We start from the raw sequence: 23,655 nt of genomic DNA on the forward strand, positions 1-23,655 counted from the left end.
TCTTGTTTTGTTACCAGAAACACAAAATCGACCAAGCAGTGCTAGGTGCAAAAAGCATATGAGGTAGAATTACAGAATAGAGGGCCTCTGAACACGTTCTAAGCCTTGGAAGTTTTCACTGCCAGAACTGAAGTGAACTGAACTCACAGTCCTTTCACACAAAAATCCAACCCTGGTCAGCTTCCATAATTGAAGCAGCCTAATTTAGGTGGGAAAAGTCATGTTGTTGTTACAATTGTTAAACAATTGAGAGTCAGAAATCCCTACAGATCTACTGCAAACCACTCAAAGATCTTCCAGTTAGATCTTTTGCCTATCTGTTATATGATATCCATGTTTATCCAGCAATAAGCCCCCCCCAAACTGAATAAGACTTACTCCCTTCCAAGTGTGTATAGGATTACAGCCTTATACTTACAAATTTCAGCATGGATGCTAAATAGATTATTATTGATATCCCCTCAGCAACACTCTAAATAATGTTATCGAGGGCTTTGTTTGTTTTTTGAAGTTGTTTTTAAAAAGGCATGCGAAATAGGAACTGGAAGATTATTTGGTTTTTGTATCACATTTATTTCTTTGAAAAACATCATTTCTTCTGCCAACTGTATGTGTGAGAAACTTATAAATATGGCAAGAAGGCAAGACCAGAGGCAGTGACTAACCTGAAGCATGTCTGTTTAGAAGTTGGCCTACTGAATTCAGTGGGGCTTACTCCCAGGTAAGTGGGGTTAGGATTGCAGCCTAGCATTGTGAGCTGGATTCAACTAGCCCTGTGTGCTAGAGGAAGCTAACACAAGGGCATGCAAGGATGAAAGGGATGGATATTTTGCCTGGCAACCAGAAATATTTGCACTGACAGGATGATCGGAAGAGTGTGACATTTAATTCTTCCCAGAAACAGGAGGTGGGCTTCTTTGACATCAGGTAGTTTTTCCTGTTGTCTTTGTCCATGGAGTTTTCTTGGCAGGGATACTGGAGTGGCTTGCCGGTTCCTCCTCCAGGTGGATCACGTTTGGTCAAAACTCTCCACTATGACCTGTTCATCTTGGGTGCCCTGCTCGGCATAGTTCATAGCTTCTCTGAGTTATTCAAGCCCCTTCGCCATGGCAAGGCAGTGATCCATGAAGGGGAAATTGGAAAAGGAGTACAAAAAGGCTGTATATTGTCTCCCTGCTTATTTAACTTATATGCAGAATTCATCATGCGAAAGGCTGGGCTGGATGAATCCCAAGCCGGAATTAAGATAGCCGGAAGAAATATCAACAACCTCAGATATGCAGATGACACAACCTTGACGGCAGAAAGTGAGGAGGAATTAAAGAACCTTTTATTGAGGGTGAAAGAGGAGAGCGCAAAATGTGGTCTGAAGCTCAACATCAAAAAAACGAAGATCATGGCCACTGGTCCCATCACCTCCTGGCAAATAGAAGGGGAAGAAATGGAGGCAGTAAGAGATTTTACTTTCTTGGGCTCCATGATCACTGCAGATGGTGACAGCAGTCACGAAATTAAAAGACGTCTGCTTCTTGGGAGAAAAGCAATGACAAACCTAGACAGCATCTTAAAAAACAGAGACATCACCTTGCCAACAAAGGTCCGTATAGTAAAAGCTATGGTTTTCCCAGTAGTGATGTATGGAAGTGAGAGCTGGACCATAAAGAAGGCTGATCGCCGAAAAATTGATGCTTTTGAATTATGGTGCTGGAGGAGACTCTTGAGAGTCCCATGGACTGCAAGAAGATCAAATGTATCCATTCTTAAGGAAATCAGCCCTGAGTGCTCACTGGAAGGACAGATCGTGAAGCTGAGGCTCCAATACTTTGGCCACCTAATGAGAAGAGAAGATTCCCTGGAAAAGACCCCGATGTTGGGAAAGATGGAGGGCACAAGGAGAAGGGGACGACAGAGGATGAGATGGTTGGATGGTGTTCTTGAAGCTACCAGCATGAGTTTGATCAAACTGCGGGAGGCAGTGGAGGACAGAAGTGCCTGGCGTGCTCTGGTCCATGGGGTCACGAAGAGTCGGACACGACTAAACGACTACTAAACGACTAAACAACAAGTTTTTCCTGTTGCACTCTGGTAAATCTTGACTGGCTCCTTCCCCCTATTACATTCTAATAGTTATCAAACTACACAAAAGCTGGATGAGGACTAGTGCCACAATAAATAACACTAAAGAGGAAAAACAACCATTTATTGAACATGGCTCCTGATTAGTTTGCAGACAGATGATGTTGGCTATTTAATGAACATTGACTCTGGACTCAGCTATACAGCTGCAAATAAAACGTTTTAAATGTGTTGTAAAGTGCAATATACAAATCGGACACTAGGTGACGAAAGTGAGCTATGCAAAATTCAATGTATTTTTCAAAACTTTTTTTAAAAAGCATTTTCACAGCGTTTTTTTTATATGTGTCTAGATTCCACCTCTGATCTGAGGGGAGGCTAGACAATTTGCAACAATGCCAGTGTTATCCCACACTACCAAGGACATTTTCCCATCACTTCCAGTATCACAAAAAACTTCTTTTGGAGAAATGAATTTGTTGCTCAGGAGCCACAAATCAGCTTCCGTTGTGCAGCCTGAATTTTCCAATATGCAACTGAATTCCATTTGAAAATAGTGACAGCCTGGGAGTCCCGAAAGAGTCTTGTGGCACCATAACAATTTTATTTCTTACTCTTTCAGGTGCTACAAGACTCTGTGCTGTTCTTCCTGCAATACACTAACACTGCTACACCTATGGAAATTGTAACAAGGAAGTTACTCCTGTTGTTCCAGGGAAATAATCCTCTGCACAGAGCCTTTATGAAGCTTTGTTCTTATGTTTTCATGCCAGGTAGGTTATTATATGTTCATTTGTTCAGTGCCTAAGGTTCTGCAGAAGAGCTTTAGCATAAAACAATTCCCTGCTTGTGCTCATAATCTAAAAAAGAAAACGGAACATAGAACGGGGGTGGAGTTGGTAATGGAATGGGAAAGAACAGGGACAAAAAGATGCAGGTAATATTCAAGTACATGTACTCTTTCTTGATACAGTGGTACCTCGGGTTAAGTACTTAATTTGTTCTGGAGGTCTGTATTTAACCTGAAACTGTTCTTAACCTGAAGCACCACTTTAGCTAATGGGGCCTCCCACTGCCGCCGTGCTACCAGAGCACGATTTCTGTTCTCATCCTGAAGCAAAGTTCTTAACCTGAGGTAATATTTCTGGGTTAGCGGAGTCTGTAACCTGAAGCGTATGTAACCTGAGGTACCACTGTAAATAGATGATGAAGCTACATTTGGAGCCAGTGTGGTATAGTGGTTGGGGTGTCAGACTAGAACCTAGGAGACCACGGTTCAAATCCTCAATCAGCCATGAAGCTCATTGGGCGAACTTGGGCCAGTCACTGTCTCTCTCACCCTAACCTACCTCACAGGGTTGTTGTCCCAACAGGGTTGGGATTAAATGAGGAGGGGGGAAACTATGTAAGCCACCTTGAGCTCCTTGGAGAAAATGAAATAAAAATGCAATAAATAAATACCTCACTTTATCTGGAATTCATTCCTCAATTCCCCCACCCCAGCAATAATTCTCGACACAGTCAATAGTAAGGATGGAGGGATTTTAACTTATCCCTTTCACTCCCATTTCCCCTTCCCCATCTGTTTAAATTTCATATATATCCAGAATCATTGTGAGCGAAACGGTTGAGCCCTGGGTATTTTGCACCTGGCCCAAGAACCCATAAAAAACAACAACTCATCCCATAATTTTTATAAGCTCTTTTCCAGTTCCACTCAAACATGAACACTCAGCAGCTTAATCTGCCCATAAGCAAATTTGTATCATGGGCTGTGCCCTGAGTCCTCTAAGCACCTAGAAACTACTCTCTTCCCTTCCTCATCCCCTGCAGTTCTATCTCTTTCCCCTTATATTGAATAGTAATTGGTTGGGCTACAGTGCTGGGTGTCATGTGTCCAGTCAATCTCTTTATTATGGCCAAGGACCAGTATTCAAAAAAGAAGCTTTGTACAAATTAAAAAATAATACAAAACAAAACAAAATAGAGAACCATAACAATAAGATAACTAGTAACTATATCGTACTATAAAAGGACCTAGAGAATATAATTATAAATTTGCAAAAAACAAGGGGAATTTACATGTGGCAGCACCATATTTGGCCCCTCTGGAAAGAGGCGGCTGTGTTCTGATCTGAAAAGAATAAAAAGCATAGAACGCATCCAATTGTTCTGGAAATTTCTGCAAACAGGGTTCAATTGAAATCTTATGCATGTCACAAGGAAAGGAGCAATACATTAGAATATGAGTTATCGATTCTACTGCTCCAGATTCATGGGATCATTTACGTTGACAATAAGGTTTAGGGGTTTTTTTTTAATTCCCCCTCCAGAACTGCTGATGGGAGAATGTATAAATGCACCAGGCTCTGCAATGTTTTTGAACGGAAAGCGCTTAATGATAACTCACTGGTTTATAGGACTGAAGTGCTCTGACTACTTGTTCATTCATTCAATTGTTTCTGTCAATGTTCTAAATACAAACTTTTTTTTTTTTTTTTAAAGGGAAACTAGGCTGGCCTGCTCTCATTTCTGGTCAAACAGTTTGTGCCAATAAAGCACTAGGAGACAGCAGCATTGCCCCCAACAGGAAACACACTACCTCCCTCCCATGGAATGGTTTTAAAATCCTGCAAAAGGTTTGTTACCTTAGATATTACAGTAACATAACCTGTTAAAAACCTCACCAGTCTTTGCTCTTCAGTTAGCTCATGGTTTTTAAACAGGAAGCCAACCTCATGTTTGGTGGTTTTCTTCAGCTTGACAGAGCTAATATCTAGGCCTGTGTTCATTATGTAAAGCAGCAGAAAACCACCTTCCTGAACAGGTTGTGTAGCTACTGTAAACTCTAAATGGCTCTTTGTGCTTCTTCAAAGATCAGTTTTGCTGCGCTCTCACCAGCTGTACACGGCTGGATGCAGTAGATGGAGAAATGAAAAGAAACATGATGGCAGTTCAATGAAAAACACAACCTACAAAATCCGAGTTTTTCTGCAATGTTTCACATGGCACACTGCTTTATTTTTTAGAGACGACAAAATTGTAATGTGTATGAAAATTGGGAAATTCGTGGAAGGGAATTTGGGTCGACTTTAGAAAGAATGTTTTAAGAATGTGTATTGATGTATAAGTATTGATGTTTAAGTTTGGATAAGGTAAAATTGGTTTTTTAAAATGAACTAAATTAAATGAAAATAAGGTTAGCAAAAATAAATTGAGGAAATGGATGAAAGAGAAAAAGTAAAATAATAATATGTTAAATTAAGTATAGAAATAGGTTAAAAATTATGGATAAGGATTTGCTGAATTAACAATTTGAACTGGAATACAAGAAAGGGAGGTATGAGGAGGTCAGGGAAATATGTTATTGAAAAATAGGTATTATGAACTTTATGTGTTTTTAATTTTTTTTGCTTTTTCCTTTTTGATTCTTTTTTATTGTATTAAATTTGAAAATCTTAATAAATATATTTTAAAAAAACAAAAAAAAACAAAATTCAGGGCCCACTTTATATCCCTATATGCACAATCTTTCACCTCTTTGTAGAAACTCTTATCACAGTCATAGTAACTACAGAGATACCGTATTTTTCGCCCCATAGGGCGCACCGGCCCATAGGGCGCACCTAGTTTTTTTTTGGGGGGGATAAAGAAAAAAAAGAAAAAAAATTATTTCCCCCCCAGGCGCGGGGCTGGGGCAGGGGAAGCCCGAGCTTCCCCCGACCCCAGCCCCCAGAACAGGCAGCTCTCCGCAAGCCTTGGGAGACCGGCGCTCCGGGCTTCGGGCAGCTCTCCGCAAGCCATGGGAGACCGGCGGGAACTCCCGCGGGCTCCCAAGGCTTGCGGATAGCTTCCTGAAGCCTGGAGAGCGACAGGGGTCAGTGCGCACCGACCCCTCTCGCTCTCCAGGCTTCAGCGAAAGCCTGCATTCGCCCCATAGGACGCACACACATTTCCCCTTCATTTTTGGAGGGGGAAAAGTGCGTCCTATAGGGCGAAAAATACGGTATTTATGGTAGTGAGTTTCATACACACACGTATCCAGATTCTGAAGTAAAATTAACCTTGTGGTTAAAATAGACTTCTGGGAGAGAGATTAAGACTGTAGTATTATGCACACGTACCTGGAAGTTAAACCTTTGATCTCAATAGGATTCACTTCTGAGTAGATATGCATTTGAAAAATTAGAGCTCAGATTTTTGCTCATGCATAAGCCTCAATGAAGTTAAAGGGCTTTCAGTACCAGAAGACTTAGGTGCATGAAGACATTATTTCCCTTTCAACCAGCTTTTATTTATGAATTATAACTAGTATTATTAATTGTTGTTTTCTTTGTTATTTTACTTATACCCTGCCCATCTGGCTGGCTTACAACATATATAAAGCATAGTAAAACATCAAACATTAAAAACTTCCCAATACAGGGCTGCCTTCTGTGATGTCACAGATAAATAAGAAATCTGTTCAGTCCATGTTCTACAATTTGCAGAGCCACCCACTGATGTAAATGATACTCTTTATAATCAGAACGTTGCTTCTTTTGAAATAGTTTATTGATTCACTACTACTGTTAAACAGTGCATTCCTATACATGTCTTCTCAGAAGTAAGTCCAACTGAGTTCATTAAGGCTTAATAACAGGTAATTGGATATAGAATTGTAGCGCTAAGGCTCCATGGACTCTATATCACATGGGTTAACATTCTATCAAGACTTGCTTTTTGTCTTGAAAGTTTTAAATGTCATCGTCTTAAGAAAAGAGCTTGGAATCTTAATGGTTTTCATTGACAACTCCTAGCTGAAGAGCAATTTTGTAGCATAATGGTTCTCACTGCATGCTTTTCTTCTCGCCATAATTTTAAATGCACAACTCACTTTCCCATATCCACTTCCCACGCTGACTGAGAGAATCCAGTCTTTGAAGATATCTGTCTCTGACTCAGGGAGACAAAAATGAAAATATGACTAGAGATGACTGTGAACAGCAGCATTCAGATACAGACTATAATTTCAAAGAATAGACTGGAGATCAGCATCAGGCATCCTAATGTAGGGTGCTTTCAGATGTATTTATTAAGTTTTCATTCTGATTGTTTTGTGGGGAGGTTAGATGACATTACATCACAACTGTAACTTCACACTTTCCAGTGCATTTCCCCTCTGCTTTCCTTATTGGGAAAAGACTGATCTTTTGGGGAAGCAGGTTTGTTGCACAGGACCTCCCAATTAACTATAATTGCACAACCTGAAATTGATGGTATATTATTGAATCCCATTCCAATTAGCAAGGGTCTGGAAGTAGCCTCAGACTTGACTCCACAGTGAGCTAACTACAGAAAGGCTGTGATGATCCTTTATTGCAGTGTACATGGTACTTTGAGGCAGAAAACTGTTTATTTACCAGGCAAAATAGGTTATGAAATAATGACCAGCGTTGCCAATAAAGGGAAAAAGAGTTTCGATATTTCAGACCAGAGCTCCCCCTTGTGTTATAGAGGCCACTTTACAATAAACAGAGACATGTTGACCATGGCATAGCATGCGAGGCTGTTCTGCTCTTTTAGAACCATCAAGGCATGTCTAAAAACCATTCATCCCGTGTTTCCGTCTCACATGACATAGTGGTGTAATGTATGACTCTTTTCTGGCCACCTACACAGGCATGTTTCCCATTTGGGAGTACAATCCTGTGTGTGTTTACTATGCCTGTGCTCTATGGGGCTTGCTCCCTATCCCTAATAACGGGAGCCTTAAATCAAATGGTCAGCTCAATTTCCATTCTGCTTGTTATGTTCATACATACCAGGGGTGCAAACTTAAATAAAATATGGAGGGGCAGGTAAGCCCCGTCTCGCATAACCAATCACAAATCGCGGCACAGGTACACCATTTGAATGGCAATGCCTATCAACTTTTGACAGGCCCCAGGCCCCCTCAAATATTTTTTTTGGGGGGGGGGGGTGAAGGGACCTTGGCCCCTAGGAGTTGATTCCTAAGACAGTCATTTGCTCCTTTAACTCTATGCATTAATCTGGATCTGAATGGTTGTGCTGGCAGTCACACATCCCAACGTGGTGGTTCCAGGCTGAGACTAATTCCCTTCTTGGTGACAAGCAATAGCCTTGTGCAGGTGCTAAAAACACTTGTGCCCTGCTTGCAACAAGCCCAGATTCAAGACATACAAACCACAACCTTTTTTTTTTAATGGCCTAAATATAAAATAAAATTTATGTGTTAAGCCTCATTCTCAAATGATGGGGTGATATACAGTGTTCCATGTTAGGAAACTTCCTGCAGTTCGGTGAAAGTGAAGCACAAGCATGGTTTGGTTGGCGTTGCGCAAGACGAGGAAAATTCACTCCCTTCCATCCTATGTGAGCAAGATTTCTGGAGCCAAACAGCACTTCCTATCGGCTACCGTACTCTTCTTCCTCTAGAGATAGGAATATGTAGAGTAACAAGCATATTTGAAAAACAATCAAACAAAGGGACTAGGAATACAACTGTTGAAATCAATGGACTAAACTTTGTCTTAACTAAACTTATTTTAATCGGTCTACTTGGTGTATGGCTTAGTGCATGGTAGGCAAACTAAGGCCCGGCAGCCAGATCCAGCTCAATCGCCTTCTAAATCTGGCCCCCGGATGGTCTGGGAATCAGCGTGTTTTTATATGAGTAGAATGTGTCCTATTATTTAAAATGCATCTCTGGATTATTTGTGGGGCATAGGAATTTGTTCATTATTATTTTTCAAAATATAGTCCGCCCCTCCCCCACAAGGTCTGAGGGACAGTGGGACAGCCCCTTGCTGAAAAAGTTTGCTGACCCCTGGCTTAGTAAAGGTAAACGGACCCCTGACCATTAGGTCCAGTCGTGGCCGACTCTGGGGTTGCGGCGCTCATCTCGCTTTATTGGCCAAGGGAGCCGGCGTACAGCTTCCGGGTCATGTGGCCAGCATGACTAAACTGCTTCTGGCGAACCAGAGCAGCAGACGGAAACACTGTTTACCTTCCCGCTGGAACCTATTTATCTACTTGCACTTTGAGGTGCTTTCGAACTGCTAGGTTGGCAGGAGCAGGGACCAAGCAATGGGAGCTCACTCCGTCACGGGGATTCAAACCACCGACCTTCTGATCAGCAAGTCCTAGGCTCTATGGTTTAACCCTGTCTTAGAAGGTCCCACCCAAATAGTCTTGTGGCACCTTGTTTGAGAGTGCGGATTGTGAATTGTGAGGAAGGGGAAATAAAATGAATAGAAGTCCAGAAAGTAATAATTACGCAATTCACTGTGTTCATTCTGATGTTGAACTTTCTCAATAACATATACATCCTTGCCTTGGTAACAACCTTGTTTGTTGTGTTTTTAAATTATGTTATTTAGTTGCAAACTGCCTTGAAAGGATTTCTATTCTGAAAGGTGGGATATAAATGATTGTAGCAACAATTAGCACGTGGTGTGATAAAAACCCTTTGTCGAAATTCAGTTCAAAGGATAGCACTGAGCCTCCTGACATACTTTAAATCAGCAGTTTAATGTTGAAGTCTCCCTTTGAAGTTCCTTTGACTTTGAGGTCACTTACACTTTCAACCTGTCACTATTTTGGGGTGGGATTCAATCACATACCAGCAAATTCAGGTTGGACAGTTAAAGTTGATTTAGAACTCCTGCACAACCAACTTGTGTACACAAACATCCCCCCCAAAACATAACAGTCAGTCTGCCTGTAGACGGTTGATTTTCTGGTGTGTTCTACACTGAAGCTGTATACATGTAAGTACTGTACATTAGCAATCAGTTTCCTACATAAGGTGATGCTTTTGTGTCCATTATGTAGTTGCACAGCTGAGTTCAGAAAGTAAAACTCCTGCATGGTCTGGCCTGGAAATAGTTGTAAAACAGGGAATGGTGAGGGTGAGGGGAGAAGATATGTGTTAATTGTCACCTCCCTCATAAGGCCAGTAAGTCCAGGCTCTAAAATTTCCAAACTGCACTGCTGACTGGCCTTGGTTACTATGCACCTTGACTTGAATGTGCAATAAGCTGTTTCCCTTCAGGCAGCAAAATATTTTAGGCCTGCCCTGGATGACTCCAGGCTTTAGTGTTATGAGAAGGAGAAACACTTCAATATGAGGATAACTTTCTCTCTCTGCTTCCTTCCTCCAAAGGCAATATGGCAAAAATAATATTCAGCAGTTTATTTCTCCTGCTGCTAGAGCAGGAAACATGGCTTGGGTCATTAAAAAATATATATCCCTGAATCAGTATATTTTAATATAATGAAAGCTGCATGTGAAAAGAACATGAACATTTGCCCTTGCTGCTTTTTTGTAGTTTGGGAGGAAGGGAGGAAGGAATGATTACACAATGTTACTAAATCACAGCTATCATTACTTTATTGATTATGCAAATAATGAGGCACATGGTAGAACAGTACCCATAGTTTACAGCACAATTTGGCATGCATGAAGTATATATTTTAGTTTATTTTCCCCTTCTTACCTCCCTCCCCCTTCCTATAAATTCTGTTATTGATACAAAATAAGCAATACACATAACTACTATACTGTACATAATTTCTTATCTGTAAGAAGTTTGGTATATACACTTGGATACAACTTTGTTAATACATTCAGAAAAATTTATTTGAGTGTTTATTGCTTTATTTTTATTTATTTGTTGTGTGTCATGTGCTCTAAAGTAAACAAAGATACATAATCAACCCAACCATGTTAAACAGTTAAAAGATGAAAATGAATAAAAACTTCGTTACAAAAAATAAATAAATCACAGCTATAATAAAAGTTCTCCCCCCCCCCCCCGTTATCTCCCGTTGCCTCTAACGATGTGGGGAAATGGTCAATAACAAGCTTCCAAATCAAAGGCTAGTCAGTCTTCACGTTCTTGTGTCTATGTTTGCTTTATTTTTGAAGTGCGAGGACCCTTTAGCTGACCACGCGAACCGCCTGAATTTCACGAATCCTGAATGGGAAAACTTCGGAAAGAGAAGCCGACGCTCGACAGTGACACGTTGCTACTCCCCCCTCCCTTCTCACCGCAACCGCCAATATTCTAGTCGCCGTGGCCTCGAGCGAAGGCTGCCAGCAACCATACCGGGCGTTTGCCGAGGCACGTCCTTCGGCGCCAGCCGTTAGGGGTCTTGTGATTTCGAACAGGGAAACGAGCCAATCGGAGAAGAGGAGGGGCAGGGAGGCGCTCAGTTTGAGGCGAGACGCGGCCGACGGAGGCCACGGCGAAGAGCAGCGGCGACGGCGACTGGGATGGAGGCCTTGGAAAGCCGCGGAAGAGGGTTGGCGAAGCTGGCGGTGCAGCAGCAGCTCCGAGCCGCCTATGGGATCAAGGTGAAGAATCGGCCAGCGAAAGGGAAGCCCTTGCCCGCCGCCGCCGGGGAGGGGAAGGTGAGTGGAGTCGGGGGAAAGGGGCTGAGGCGAGGCGGCGGAGGCAGAGAAGGCACCGCCCTCACGCCAACCGGGGACCCCTGGAGGACTCGGAGCAGGGAAGCCCGGGGCTTGGAGCTCCCTCTCGCCGCCCGGTTTGCAGGCGACTCGGGGCCCCTCGCAGCTTTTCCGCTGCCCGCCTGCTGGGCGGGAGGCGAGAAGAAAGGCAGGGCGGGGGGGGGGGGGAGTCTGACCAGGTAGCTGAGCCTTGTGCCACCACGTCCACCATTCCGATAATAATAATAAAAAATAATATTACTTATACTCCGCCCATCCAGCCACTCTGGGCAAAGGTGCGCTAGTGTCAATCAAAAACAAAAGCACTGGGTTGAGAAGGCGCTCTTAGAAGGCGACCCGCTTGACTATTGCGGGGACGGACGCCTTCTTAAAAAAAAAGCTAGATTTGCTGTGCAGACTTCTAGGTTCTTACTCAGGCTGCCTCATCTTTTTGAAAACGACTTCATTTATTTATTTATTTAAACCGTGTAACTTCGCAACTCTGGTTGCGATTACTGTAAGTCAGGCTGCAGCCCGGTGGTGAGAACATACCACCAGTTGAGATCAAACATCTGACTGACAGGGGCTCTTGAGTCTTTCCCAGCCCTTCCTGGAGATGCCAGGGACTTGCTGTGGCCTTATTAAAAATGATGGGTTGCATGAGGTGTGCAGTCAGATCCTATGCATTTTTACACAAAAGTAAAGCCAACTGTGTTCAATAGTGTCAATTGTGAAGTATGTCCCATTAAAGCCAGTGGGAGTTGCTTCTGAGTAGCCATGCTTTTGGATTGTGCTGCAAGGTGTGCTTTCTTTATTTTCTTGCATAGGCCAAGGGATATAATGTTCCCTTTTCTCAAACTTCAGAAATAGCAAACCTTATAAATAGGCTATAGTGAGGATGTGTTGATTCAGTGAGGACTTGTTTTGCAGGCATAATAGTGGGCTTCTTTCTTCCTCAATATGAGTGAGAAGAAATTGCAGTTCAGCAAGGCAACAAAAGACCTCTGTTACATAAATAGTAGTGTTTTTACTCCCAGTAACTATGTATGGAGCGCTTCCGTCGCTTTCTTTTTAGGAAGCAGTAAGACTAGATGATGTGGCTTTATTCTTGTACATAAACATGATAACTACACAAGAGCCCATTTCATCAGACTCGTCATATATGGAGTGTTATCCAGAGTTGGCAAGTATATGTGTGCATGTGTGCATGGGAGGGGGGATTAGCTGTGAGGCCACAGGCAATGATTTTAAAAATACAGAATAAGAGCTGCATTAAAACTTAAATGTATGCAACTGATTGTAGTGACCATTCACAAAAGATGAATGTGCACTTATAGAGGGATAACTGTTAATATCAATACTGCTTTGTATTGATTTAAACTGCCCTGTGATCTTCGGATGAAGGGCAGTATATAAATTTAATTTGTGAATGGTCACTGTAATTAGTTATATACATTTATACTTTAATGCAGTTATCACTGTATTTCTTGCAACACAGTTACCTTGATTTTATTATGCAGCCATCTAAAGTACTTTTGAGTGGCCACCTTAATTAGTTTACACAACTTTTAGCTTTAATGTAATTATCGCTGTCTGGTGTTTTTCATTGAGCTCCGATCTCATAGATTCCACCCCGCCTTCTCTGCTCCCATTTCCTACCAACCCAGGATAAAATCCTTTCATCTGATGAAATAAGCTCAAGCCTGTGATAAGAAGTTGTTGCTGTTGTTGTTGTTGTTGTTGTTGTTGTTGTTGTTAGTTTTTAAGGTGCCACAGGATTCATTATGTGTTTGCTGCAGTATAGCTACTCATAAGGAAAGTATCATAAGGATGTGCCTTCTGAACAGCATTCTGAATGTTGGCGGTGGGAAGGAAAACACTCCTCCCACCGCAAGTCTTCAGGACAGCCTTCCGAAGGCTGGCGGCCGGAGGAGGTCTCTCCGCCCCACCGCCAGCCTTCGGAGGAGGTCCGAGGACAGTGGGGAAGACGCGCTGCGCTTCCCCGCTGTCCCGGAGATTTCCCTACGGGCTTTCGTCTTGCGAAGGAAGCCCATAGGGAAATTCGTTTTGCAAAGCGCCTCCAAAACGGAAAACCCTTTCGTCTAGCGGGTATTCCGTCTTGCGAGGTGTTCGTCTTGCGGGGCACCACTGTATATAAGGATTAGGTATTGTGTGATTAGATAAGAATACTGTGGTCCTGTCTTAGGCTGAAAAACGAGTAGTTTTTTCATCCGATGAAACAAGCTGTAAGATACAAAGTTTGTATTGTACTCAATCAGTATTCAGTAAGGCATACCTTATGGAATTTATTTTCTCTTGATTTTCCACTTTAAAATATTAAATTATGTAAATCACTATCATAGGGTAGAATGGAAGCAATGATTTGTGTTTGCAGTTGTGCACAATAATTTCAGAAATGTTTACATCACAAAAAGCTCTTTTAGACAGGTCTGTTGGCATTAGAGAGTCCCTTTGCATCCAGTACAGAGTAAGTGCAAGTTAATTCCTTGATGAAAGTGCTGTGCATGCACTTCAAAAAATATTAAGACAAGATTAAAAGGCGTTTACTTCATAAGAATCAGAAGTTCTAGTGTCCTTTGTGCACTACCTCTGTGTTCTGCTACTTGTTGAAAAAAGTTGTTTTGTTTTGTTTCTTAGGGCAAAATATTTGGAATAGCTCTTCATGAATTACCCCATCAAGATGTGCCTGAATATGATCGTATACCTTGGTAAGCAAAACCTATAATATAGCAGACATAAGGCATAATTAGGTCTTCATGCAGTTTATTCTGGTAGAAACATAAAAGTGAATCTGGGGAGAGAATAATTCATGCGATCAACTCCTGAAATTTGTTTCTGTTCCCCACCCCACAAATGGTTGGTGCCAAGGAAGGAAAGTTCTTCATACTGATGAGGGGAAAGGAAATTGCAACATTCCCATGATCACACCAGCAGGCGTACAATGACCTTTGGTCCTGATAGAAGGGAGATTGTATGCTTTTCTAGTAGAGCATTGTGAAACAGTGCTGTTTGAAATTGTGTAACTGGAGGTGGTGAAAAGCAATTGCAATAGATAACATTTGGGGAGAAAAACAATTTTTTCATTTACAGGCTATTGGTCAGGAGCACAAGGAAGATGCAGGACAGCTGAACTGATTAAATCTTGAACTGCCCTGCTTAACCCCACTTTTGTGCCTCCAAATTCCAGGGTCTGGGCTTAGTGCTTGTGTTTCCACAGCCTTTCTCCCCCCCCCCCACTTTTTGTTTCTTACTCTGCCAGAATTATCAGTCTATCAAATTCTCTCTGTCAATTTGTATCCTTCCCCCCCCCCCCACAAAAAGGCAGCTTGACACAACTGTTTCAAATATATATCCAAAAGAAGGAAACAGTCTCCAGGGTCTAAGTCAAATTGTTACTAAATCTCCATGGCTGTAATGCCTCTTTGTCTCCCATACACAGAAACGTCCCTTGCAGAAACTGTCCTCAGAAATCAGACGCTGACTTCCTTTTTGGCTTCCTTTTCGCCAAATCAGTCAATTTAAACCTAATTTTTTTATATAAAGCTTTGTTTGGGTTTTACCTCTAATTGGAAGATCTGCTGCTTCTGGTGACAGTGTGTGGCTTTTGTCAATAGAGTGAGTTGGAGCCTTGAGCAGACTCAAGCCCCTTCGCTTTCCCCCGTGCGCAAAATGATGTTACTTTCTGATATATATCAGTATGGACATAATTTAATATTTCTTTGCTTGCAAAGATTGAATTCTTAATGCCAAACACACTGATTGTTTTTCGTTTTTTCCTTTAGCTTCTTAGTTGAGGCATGTAAATATTTAGAAGAACACATTGGCACTGAAGGGCTCTTCAGAATATCCGGATCAGTTGTTCGCATAAAAGCATTAAAGGTACAGTACAACTGTCTTTCTCAGTCTGTCTTTCTAAGTAAAGTGCTTAACAATACTAGCTATGCGTTGTACAAAATTAAAAATAAGGCAGGTTCTGCCTACAGTTCCATAACCACTTAAAGTAAATGGTTAACACTATCTGTGCCAATATGCCTTCAAATATCTCAACATTTCTTACAAATGCCTGTATGGTCTTCCATCCAGTTCTGTGCTTTTTCACTATGGCAATGTCAGTTTTAAAACTTATTTATTTTATTTTTAGGGTAAACTGGATCAAGGTGAAAACTGCCTGTCAACTGCTCAGCCCTGTGATGTTGCAGGGCTTCTGAAGCAGTTTTTCAGAGAACTGCCTGAGCCCATTCTCCCAAGTGACCTGCAAGAAGCTCTCATCAAAGCCCAACAATTGGGCAGCGAGGAGAAGAATTCTGCCACACTGCTGCTTTCCTGTCTTATGAATGACAGAATAATCAATATACTCAGATATTTTTTCATGTTTCTCAAAAATGTGTCTCTAAGGTAAGTTGTGCTTACTATTGGCCCTCTGTGCTTGGAATAGCACTAAAATGTTTCACATCATAGGAGTGCCGTTTTTGTTCCTTGCCTTTTATTTAATTTAGTAGGATATCTTTTCTTGCCTCTGAACAGGTAGCTAGAAAAACACACACGTGCGTGCGCTATTTTTAAAGAATAAAAACAAATCTCAGGGGGGCCTTCCACAAACAAAAATAAATATGCAGATATATGAAGCAGTATAATCTCCACCCCAATCATCTGTTCCCATACCAATGATTGTCATGTAGAGGAGTTCCTTCCTAATATCAACCCAGTTTCTAAACAACTACACTAATTTAAGGCTAAACATTCACTTGCCCTTTGGGTCATAACCTGTAGTTTAGAAAAGAAAGATATATCAAATATAAAAGTACTAACTTGAAGCATGCTCATACATGCACTACTCCCCAAAAAATAAAGTGAGGAATAAAAAACTGCACTGAAATTATTAGACGAACCGTTAGCAGATGGGAATATCCCATCCCCAAAAAACTTGATCTTTCTATAAAACTATTCTGCAACCTGTATGCTTAGATTTCATGAAATACTTTTATTTCACTTCTCTTGAGTGCTCACAGAGCTTAGGTGTCTTGCCTTGTCTACGAAGGAATAATATCTAATTTTAACCAAATGAACCTTGCTTCTTCCCCCTTACCAATGCAGGAACCAGCTCTTGAGTTAAATAACAATTGCTGAATGGCTGTATCACTCCATCAGAGTGTTCCATCAGAACAGTATACTCAAATGCCCCACCCATTTCTTTTCCCTTGGTCATGCTGCTTACTCTGAATTTCCCTTTGTGTCTCTTCCTCCCTACCCCAGTACTTCCCCAAATCCAATAGGGAATGTTGAAAATGGTCCCTTCTTAATCCCGTGCCAATATGAGATAATTAACAGCAATAGTTAAACTTGGGAAAGCATGGCGTAGGTTCCAAAGTAGCTCCCACATGACTTGAAGTGCTTTTTTACGTTTTTCTCCTTGCCCAAGATGGCTGCAAGCTTGAGGAATCAGAATCTTGTGCTGCTTAGGATAAGCTAGTTGCAGAAGGTCTAGAAAATAGCTGTATTAACGAGCCAATGCTCAAGAGCTCTTCAAGTGCAGTGCTGACTAGCCGTTTGTGCAGGGGAAATAATAATTGCCTGCAGTCTTAAAATCAGAAATTGTATACAGTCATACCTCATGTTATGTTTGCTTCATGTTAACGTTTTTTCAGGTTGCATCCCGCGGCGACCCAGAAGTACTGGAAAGGGTTACTTCTGGGTTTCGCCGCTCACGCATGCACAGAAGCACCAAATCGCGCTGTGCAGATACGGCACTTCAGGTTGTGGGCTTTTCATGTTGCGAACAGGCCTCCGGAACGGATCCCGTTCACAACCAAAGGTACCACTGTACTAGTATGAAACTTCTGATGCCATTCTCTTTTTGGTTTTCTTTTCCAGATCTGCTGAGAACAAAATGAGCAGTAGCAACCTGGCAGTTATCTTTGTTCCAAACCTCTTGCAATCAAATGAAGCTGACAAGATGTCGGCTCATACAGAGAGAAAGCTTCGTTTGCAGGCGGCAGTTCTGCAGACGCTTATTGATCATGCAGAAAAAATAGGTACGGTGATAATTTTGTGTGACATAGACATTTTTAGCAGTTGTGATATTCCTTGCACGGGCAGCTCCTGGGTTGGGCGCATCTGAATGATGCGCAATTGCGAACATGCGCACGGCACTGGACCCAGAAGTGGCGCCCCCAAAGTCATAAAGACATCATGAAAAGGGACAGGGATGGAGTGGGCTTATGGAATGCAATCCCCGCATAACATGCATAACAATTGTTCCCTAATTCAGGGCATGTACCAAAGTTCATCCTGGAAAAGATACCTACTATGCTTGGCATTGATGATCCTGTCTCCACTCCTTCGCGGCAAGAATATGAAGAAAGTGAAGGTGAAACTCCAGGTGAACCCACAAGGAGGAGGAGGAGGAGGAGCATGGGAGGTGAGTGTGCTTCCCTTTGCACTTACCTGTAACAAGGGGAAAGTAGCTATACAAGAACCTTCAAATTGCTAAACTAAAGGGGAAAGTACACTTACATTTAATGTTAATGATAAGAATGCTTAATTTCAATGAGCCGTGTATGTGGAATGTATTCTGATTCTGGGAGCAGGTTGCTTAACAATTGATCTAGGGATATATATTTAGACCACACACCTATAAATCAATATGTGTACTGCTTTGGTGTTTTTGTCCAAAAGTGGTTTCTAGTCTACCTTATGAGCAATTTGAATTAGTAGGAAATAGTTGGACAGGAATAGAGCATTTAAATTGTCCTTGGCCAATAAGTAGCGTGCTGTTGTTTTTGTTTTTTTGTTTTTTAAGGAGCACACTTTTGCATCTATTTATCAGTATTGATTTGTACACTCATATTTCTGTGTCCTCTATCAGGTGGCAAGGGAAATTTGATTATTTGGCTATAGATAATAGAAAAGCTAGCTGCTCTTGAAACCTTAACTGTGTTGCCCTTAGTGACCTAAGGGCACTTGACCTTGAGATTGCAATCTACATATGTAACAGATTGCAGATTTATCAGTGAACATGGTAAATATGATGTAAGATCTTCACTATTTCTTATTTTACGTATATATGGGCAAACCTTTAGCACTAGTGAGCAGTTGCACTAGCAATAGTGCTATTTCCACATCTGAGTTTTAGATATACGCTGATGTAATATTGATCTTTAGCACATGATTGCTTACTATGGCCTGATTCACACAATGCTAAGCTAAACTATGGCATACTGTGAATAAACAAAAATAAAGGTTCTTGGATCAAAGATCATGACTAGCTGCTGTAGCTAAGCATGGCTTCACTTAGCATAACGTCTGTACCCAGGCTTGTGGTTGTCTCACTCCAAGCAAACCATGAGCTGCAACCAAGGTTTGTTTTTGGTTTACCATTTGTGGTTAATCTTAGGAAGACAAGCCCAGGTTTGGAAGTAACAGGGTAAACCATGGCTTAGCCTTGGATAGTGTGCTGGCAGCAGCCAGGGTAGAGCACCGGAGTCATGATTTTTGTTCCAGTAACCTGCTAGTTTGCACTAAGCCATAGATTGGCTTATTATTAGTAGTAGTAGCAGTAGTAGCAGCAGCAGTATTTAAGTCTTTATTTATTTATTTATTTCCCACCACATGGTCCTAGGGCAGGTCTCAGCAAATTTAAAGATAAAATATTAAAAACAGTTTTAAAAAGTTTATTGAAGGGCGGCGGGGCCCAACAACATTGTGCTTCATAGTTTGGCATGGGCAACATACAACCCACAGAGTGGTACTCTCATTTATCCAAGGCAGGATCATGTAACTAGGCTGCTTTATTTCTCCTCTGCTTCTGTTTTCGTCCCTGCCTTTGCCCAAAGCAGAGTTCCTCCTCTACTTTAGAGCTCAGGCCTATGTACTTTTCCTTAATTCTTCTTCCTCTCCCGTCCCCAGTTCTCCTGCACTAAATTTCCCCCTGCAGTGTGTACTTCTCCCTTAAGTAGCTGAGGGGTACATGTGGGGAAATGCTTTCCTTTCCTTTTGTCCCTTACTACAACCGTCACCTCCTGCTTGGGCCTGTGGCACCACTCAAGAAACTCCTATACAGTGGTACTTTGGTTCTCGAACTTAATCTGTTCTGGGAGTCCGTTCAACTCCCGAACCCATTCAAAAACCAAGGCACGGCTTCCAGTTGGCTGCAGGAGCTTCCTGCACTCAATCGGAAGCCGCGTTGGGACATTCAGCATCCCAAAAAAGTTCACAAACTGGAACACTCGCTTCTGGGTTTGTGGCATTCGGGAGCCGATTTCTTCAAGAGCCAAGCCGTTTGACTACCAAGGTACCACTGTACCTTCAAAAAGGGACAGTTTATCCATTTAAAAGTTCTCCTTTTTTATTAGAAAAAGAATTCATTCAAAGTTTCAAAGATTCTCTCACAGCTGATATTAAGGAGTTTAGTTCTGAGTGTCCAACCCTCCTACAAGTGTTCAAGCTGCTTTTCCTCAACTTCATCTGATTTTCTTCACATCTCAGTCCATCACTATTCCAAGGAAGGAGAAGTTGTCAGTGCTGACCCTAAATCTAGTCAAGCTAAAGTTTCACATGAGCATTTCTGAACACCAGTCTCCTGATCCACATACCACATCCAAAAGGAAAAATCTACCCAAATCCAACCTCCCCTGCTATAGGGGTCAAAACCCAGAATATTACCTCAGCCAGGATATCTCCTGCCACCATCTCTTCAGAGAGAAAAGAGGGACAGTGAAGTGACAGAGGACTCTTGGAGCTATAAGATGGCTTAATGGTTTTGATTACAGTATTTACTTTATTGACAACAATGATTTCTGCCTTAGGTTTGCATTCTTTTGAGCAGGATCCAGCACATGGCACTTCCAAAGAAGCTTCTCTTCTGCCAGCAACAAAATTTCCTTAGAGGATTTCCCCTATAGGTTTTAGATACTGGAGTCAAAGTGGACCATACATTTAGGCAGCAGTAAATTTAACAGTGCGCACAATTACAACATGGATAGCCTAACATTCCCTTCAGATGTTGTTGGGCTGCAAATCTCATCAGCTTCAGCCAGAATGACCAGTGGCCAGGAATGATGGGAGTTGGCATCCAGCGACATCTGGAGGGCACCACATTGGCCATCTGTACATTAGAGCAACAAGCCCCATAATAGCCCTGCTGTCAGGGTTGGAATGGAATTGTGATGCCCCCTTCCAGGAAGGGGCAAAAAAAGAAATTTGATTTGACCTTAAAGAGGGTTATGAGGCCCTGGCTTTTCCCATAAGGGCAGCTTCTATCCTCATAGCAAGAGCCAGCCATTTGTAGTTCAAGCACTTAACTCCAGTTCCAGACTTTGACTAGATAAGCTACACAGGGACCACCCCGCAATTATCTAGATTGATGCCACAATGGATGTGTTAATTTTTCACCAGAGCCATTGTGGTTGGTGTTGTAACTAGAATGTCAACATGGCTAAAACACTGGAATGTAGAATTGGCATCCCAAAGTAATCTAGCTTTAGTCCCCTTTAAAGAAGCTGGCCTCCTTGGAGAGGAAGCACTGAAGGAGGTTTTAGCAGAGACACAAGGATTTACTGTCTGTTTCCAGAAGAAGGCAGTTTGCAATCAAAGAGACAGTCCTTTTCCTTTTGTCAAGACTCCAGGAGCAGCAAACCTTTTTGGCACTGTCATTCCTCAGAAACCAGAGCTTCACAACTTAAACCAAGCCAGACAAGCACCATTGTGACGTCCAGATCCCGGTGGGGAGTGGCTCCATTCTCCATTTTGTAATGCACAGTACATGATAGAACTTGTTTGACTGTCTTGGGACAGTGTCTGCTCATCCCCAACCTCCATGTCCATTCAGAAATGTTGAATGATAAAAGCAGGCATCACCCACTTATTGGAGAAAGAGGCAAAGGAACTTGTTATCCCAAAAAAGTGATTCTAATCTTTGTGCTTCCTACTGAGCCTCAAGTACCTGACCTCATCAGGTTAGCTTCCACCCCCAGGGCCATGCAGGACCTCTGGAACATTTGTATAAATATGTTTTTTCTCAAATTTCCTCAATGGCTATCTTTAACCATCCCGTAGGATAGTTCATCTGGGGTGATCGCCTGTATGTTCTGGGGTCTCTTATCCCTCTCACCAGTGAGGATTCTCAGAATCTGGCAAGTGATCTCTCCACTTTGAAGATCCATAGTGAAACTAGCATCAGAATTCTTGCTTTTACCTAACCAGGCATGCAACAAGGTTTTGGGCAAAATGGCCTCAAGCAAGAAGCCTAAGTGCTTCTCTTCTTTCAGCGCCAAAGGCAGTTCCAGTCCATCTAACCTTGCTCAAAGCCATCTTCATCACCATAAGCAAGATTCATCTGAGCCCAGCTCCTTATCAGTTAACAAGAACCTCTGAATCTTCCGTAAGGCTAGAGTTATCCTGAGAACTGATCAGTCTTCATCTGAAGGTTGACAACATGTTCCACATATCCCAAGAGTTAATTTCCCCCTCTTTTGTCCCAATTCTAGTCATTCTCAGGAGCATCCTTGGCATAACCTAGACATTAGGCAGACGCTTGAGTTACTCATTCAAAGAGCAGGGGCCTTTAGATAATCTTATCAGCTGTTCCTTTTTATTCTGTGACCCTGGTCATAGGAGGGGATGAGAAGTGACTGGCTTCACTGTAGCACACTGAATCAAGGCCCACATAACATTGGTCTATGAATCCCAGTGCTTACCCACTCCATTGTGCATTACTGATATCTCCATTTTAATGAGCCACTATTAAGATAGGTCTATACATGCAAGAAGAGTTCTCCAGAACCTACTACTTCCTGACTAGGCAGCCACCTTTATTTCTGCCTGCTCTTTGTCTATCTATAGCTTTTATATGTCTCTCAAAATGGATTCCTCCCATGCCACACTGAGAATGGAACATCAGTTTCTTTCCTTGAATATTCCTTCTTGTTTGGCAACGTAGAGATATCCATTGCCACACTCAAGTTGTGGCATTATTTTATTCAAGTAGCTGTTTGCTTGCATGCATGCAAACTCCCAATCGAAGTTTGTTTGTGGCAGGCTTTTTCCTTTTCCTACTACTATATGGCTGTCCCCACCCACCCACTTTTCTTATCTAAACCTAATGTTTCTTACGAGATCCCTTCTGCTTGGACATGGTGCTGAACTGGAGGAGGAGCCAGAAGGGGAGGGAGAGGATAATCAAATTGCCTAGTCACAAGTCCCTGCCTTGGCTGAATGAAAGAGATACAGCTTACATAGTCACTGTCTCCACAGGCAAAACATGAACCTTCATGGTAAGGAACCCAAATCTTGTAACTGAATACTTTTAAAGGTTCTAGTGAAGTGTTTCTGAATACCATTTTCCATTTAATGGGGCTGGCATAAATGTGCTAACCTAAGAGGTAGACCTTAGAGCGAAACAAGTACTTATTTCAACAGTTGTATGCATCTTCGTCAGCACGACTGGGATTCATTGTGCTGAAACAGTAATTTTTTTAAGGATCAGCTTGGTAACGGCACATAACAATTTTGACAAATTGGGTTTCAGCTTAAACAGAAGTACAAAAAGTGATGCATCATTAAGAAGCTATCCTTTCTCTTTTTTAATAACAAAAATCACTTTATATTTAGAAATAGAGCAATATAAAATTCCTAGTAAAAGCTTGATTGCTTGGTGTGTCTTCAATTTCAGATATTGTTAGTGGAGCTCTGAATAAACTTAAATCTAACAGAACCCCCTCCACTACACCACAGAAAGACAGGCATGGTAGGTATAGTGCATTTGCATGGAGCACTTCATACCTTGTCCTCAAGACTTGTGCATTTTATAACAAGACTGTGCTCGGATAGGGTGCTGCAGATTACTATAACAAGTCTGTAATACTGGCTTGCTTGCCCTTGCACTTGCACTTGCACTGATTGTAATGGTCTGAGTTTCAGAGTTAGAAATTGGGCTGCTTTTTGCTACTGCATACTGGGGCTTAGGTGCTATTGATATGCTATCCATCAATGCAAATTACTAAAGAATCTCTCTTAACTTGGGTACATTTTCCTTCAGAAACATTGCTTTTCTCCTAAATAAATTTTGCCAATGAGATATCCTTGTCTAACATTGCAAAGAGTGCATG

General features: G+C 41.9%; 1 protein-coding gene across 3 annotated transcripts in view; it reads left to right on the top strand.

The window, feature by feature from the left end:
* Positions 1-11,163: 11,163 nt before the first annotated feature.
* LOC128410516 (neuroendocrine protein 7B2-like) overlaps positions 11,164-23,655 on the top strand; it is a 46,116-nt gene continuing 33,624 nt past the window's right edge. Inside the window, exons 1-7 of one of the 3 annotated variants that reach the window (XM_053381852.1) lie at positions 11,164-11,494; positions 14,189-14,259; positions 15,334-15,430; positions 15,693-15,946; positions 17,423-17,583; positions 17,820-17,969; positions 23,220-23,294. In XM_053381852.1, coding sequence (XP_053237827.1) covers positions 11,357-11,494; positions 14,189-14,259; positions 15,334-15,430; positions 15,693-15,946; positions 17,423-17,583; positions 17,820-17,969; positions 23,220-23,294 — 946 coding nt within the window. In that variant the 5' untranslated portion in view covers positions 11,164-11,356. The remainder of the gene's footprint in view (positions 11,495-14,188; positions 14,260-15,333; positions 15,431-15,692; positions 15,947-17,422; positions 17,584-17,819; positions 17,970-23,219; positions 23,295-23,655) is intronic. The other 2 variants (XM_053381872.1, XM_053381862.1) reach the window with 2 other exon arrangements.

This window comes from Podarcis raffonei, chromosome 1, assembly GCF_027172205.1.
Source record: "Podarcis raffonei isolate rPodRaf1 chromosome 1, rPodRaf1.pri, whole genome shotgun sequence".
Lineage (NCBI taxonomy): Eukaryota > Metazoa > Chordata > Lepidosauria > Squamata > Lacertidae > Podarcis > Podarcis raffonei.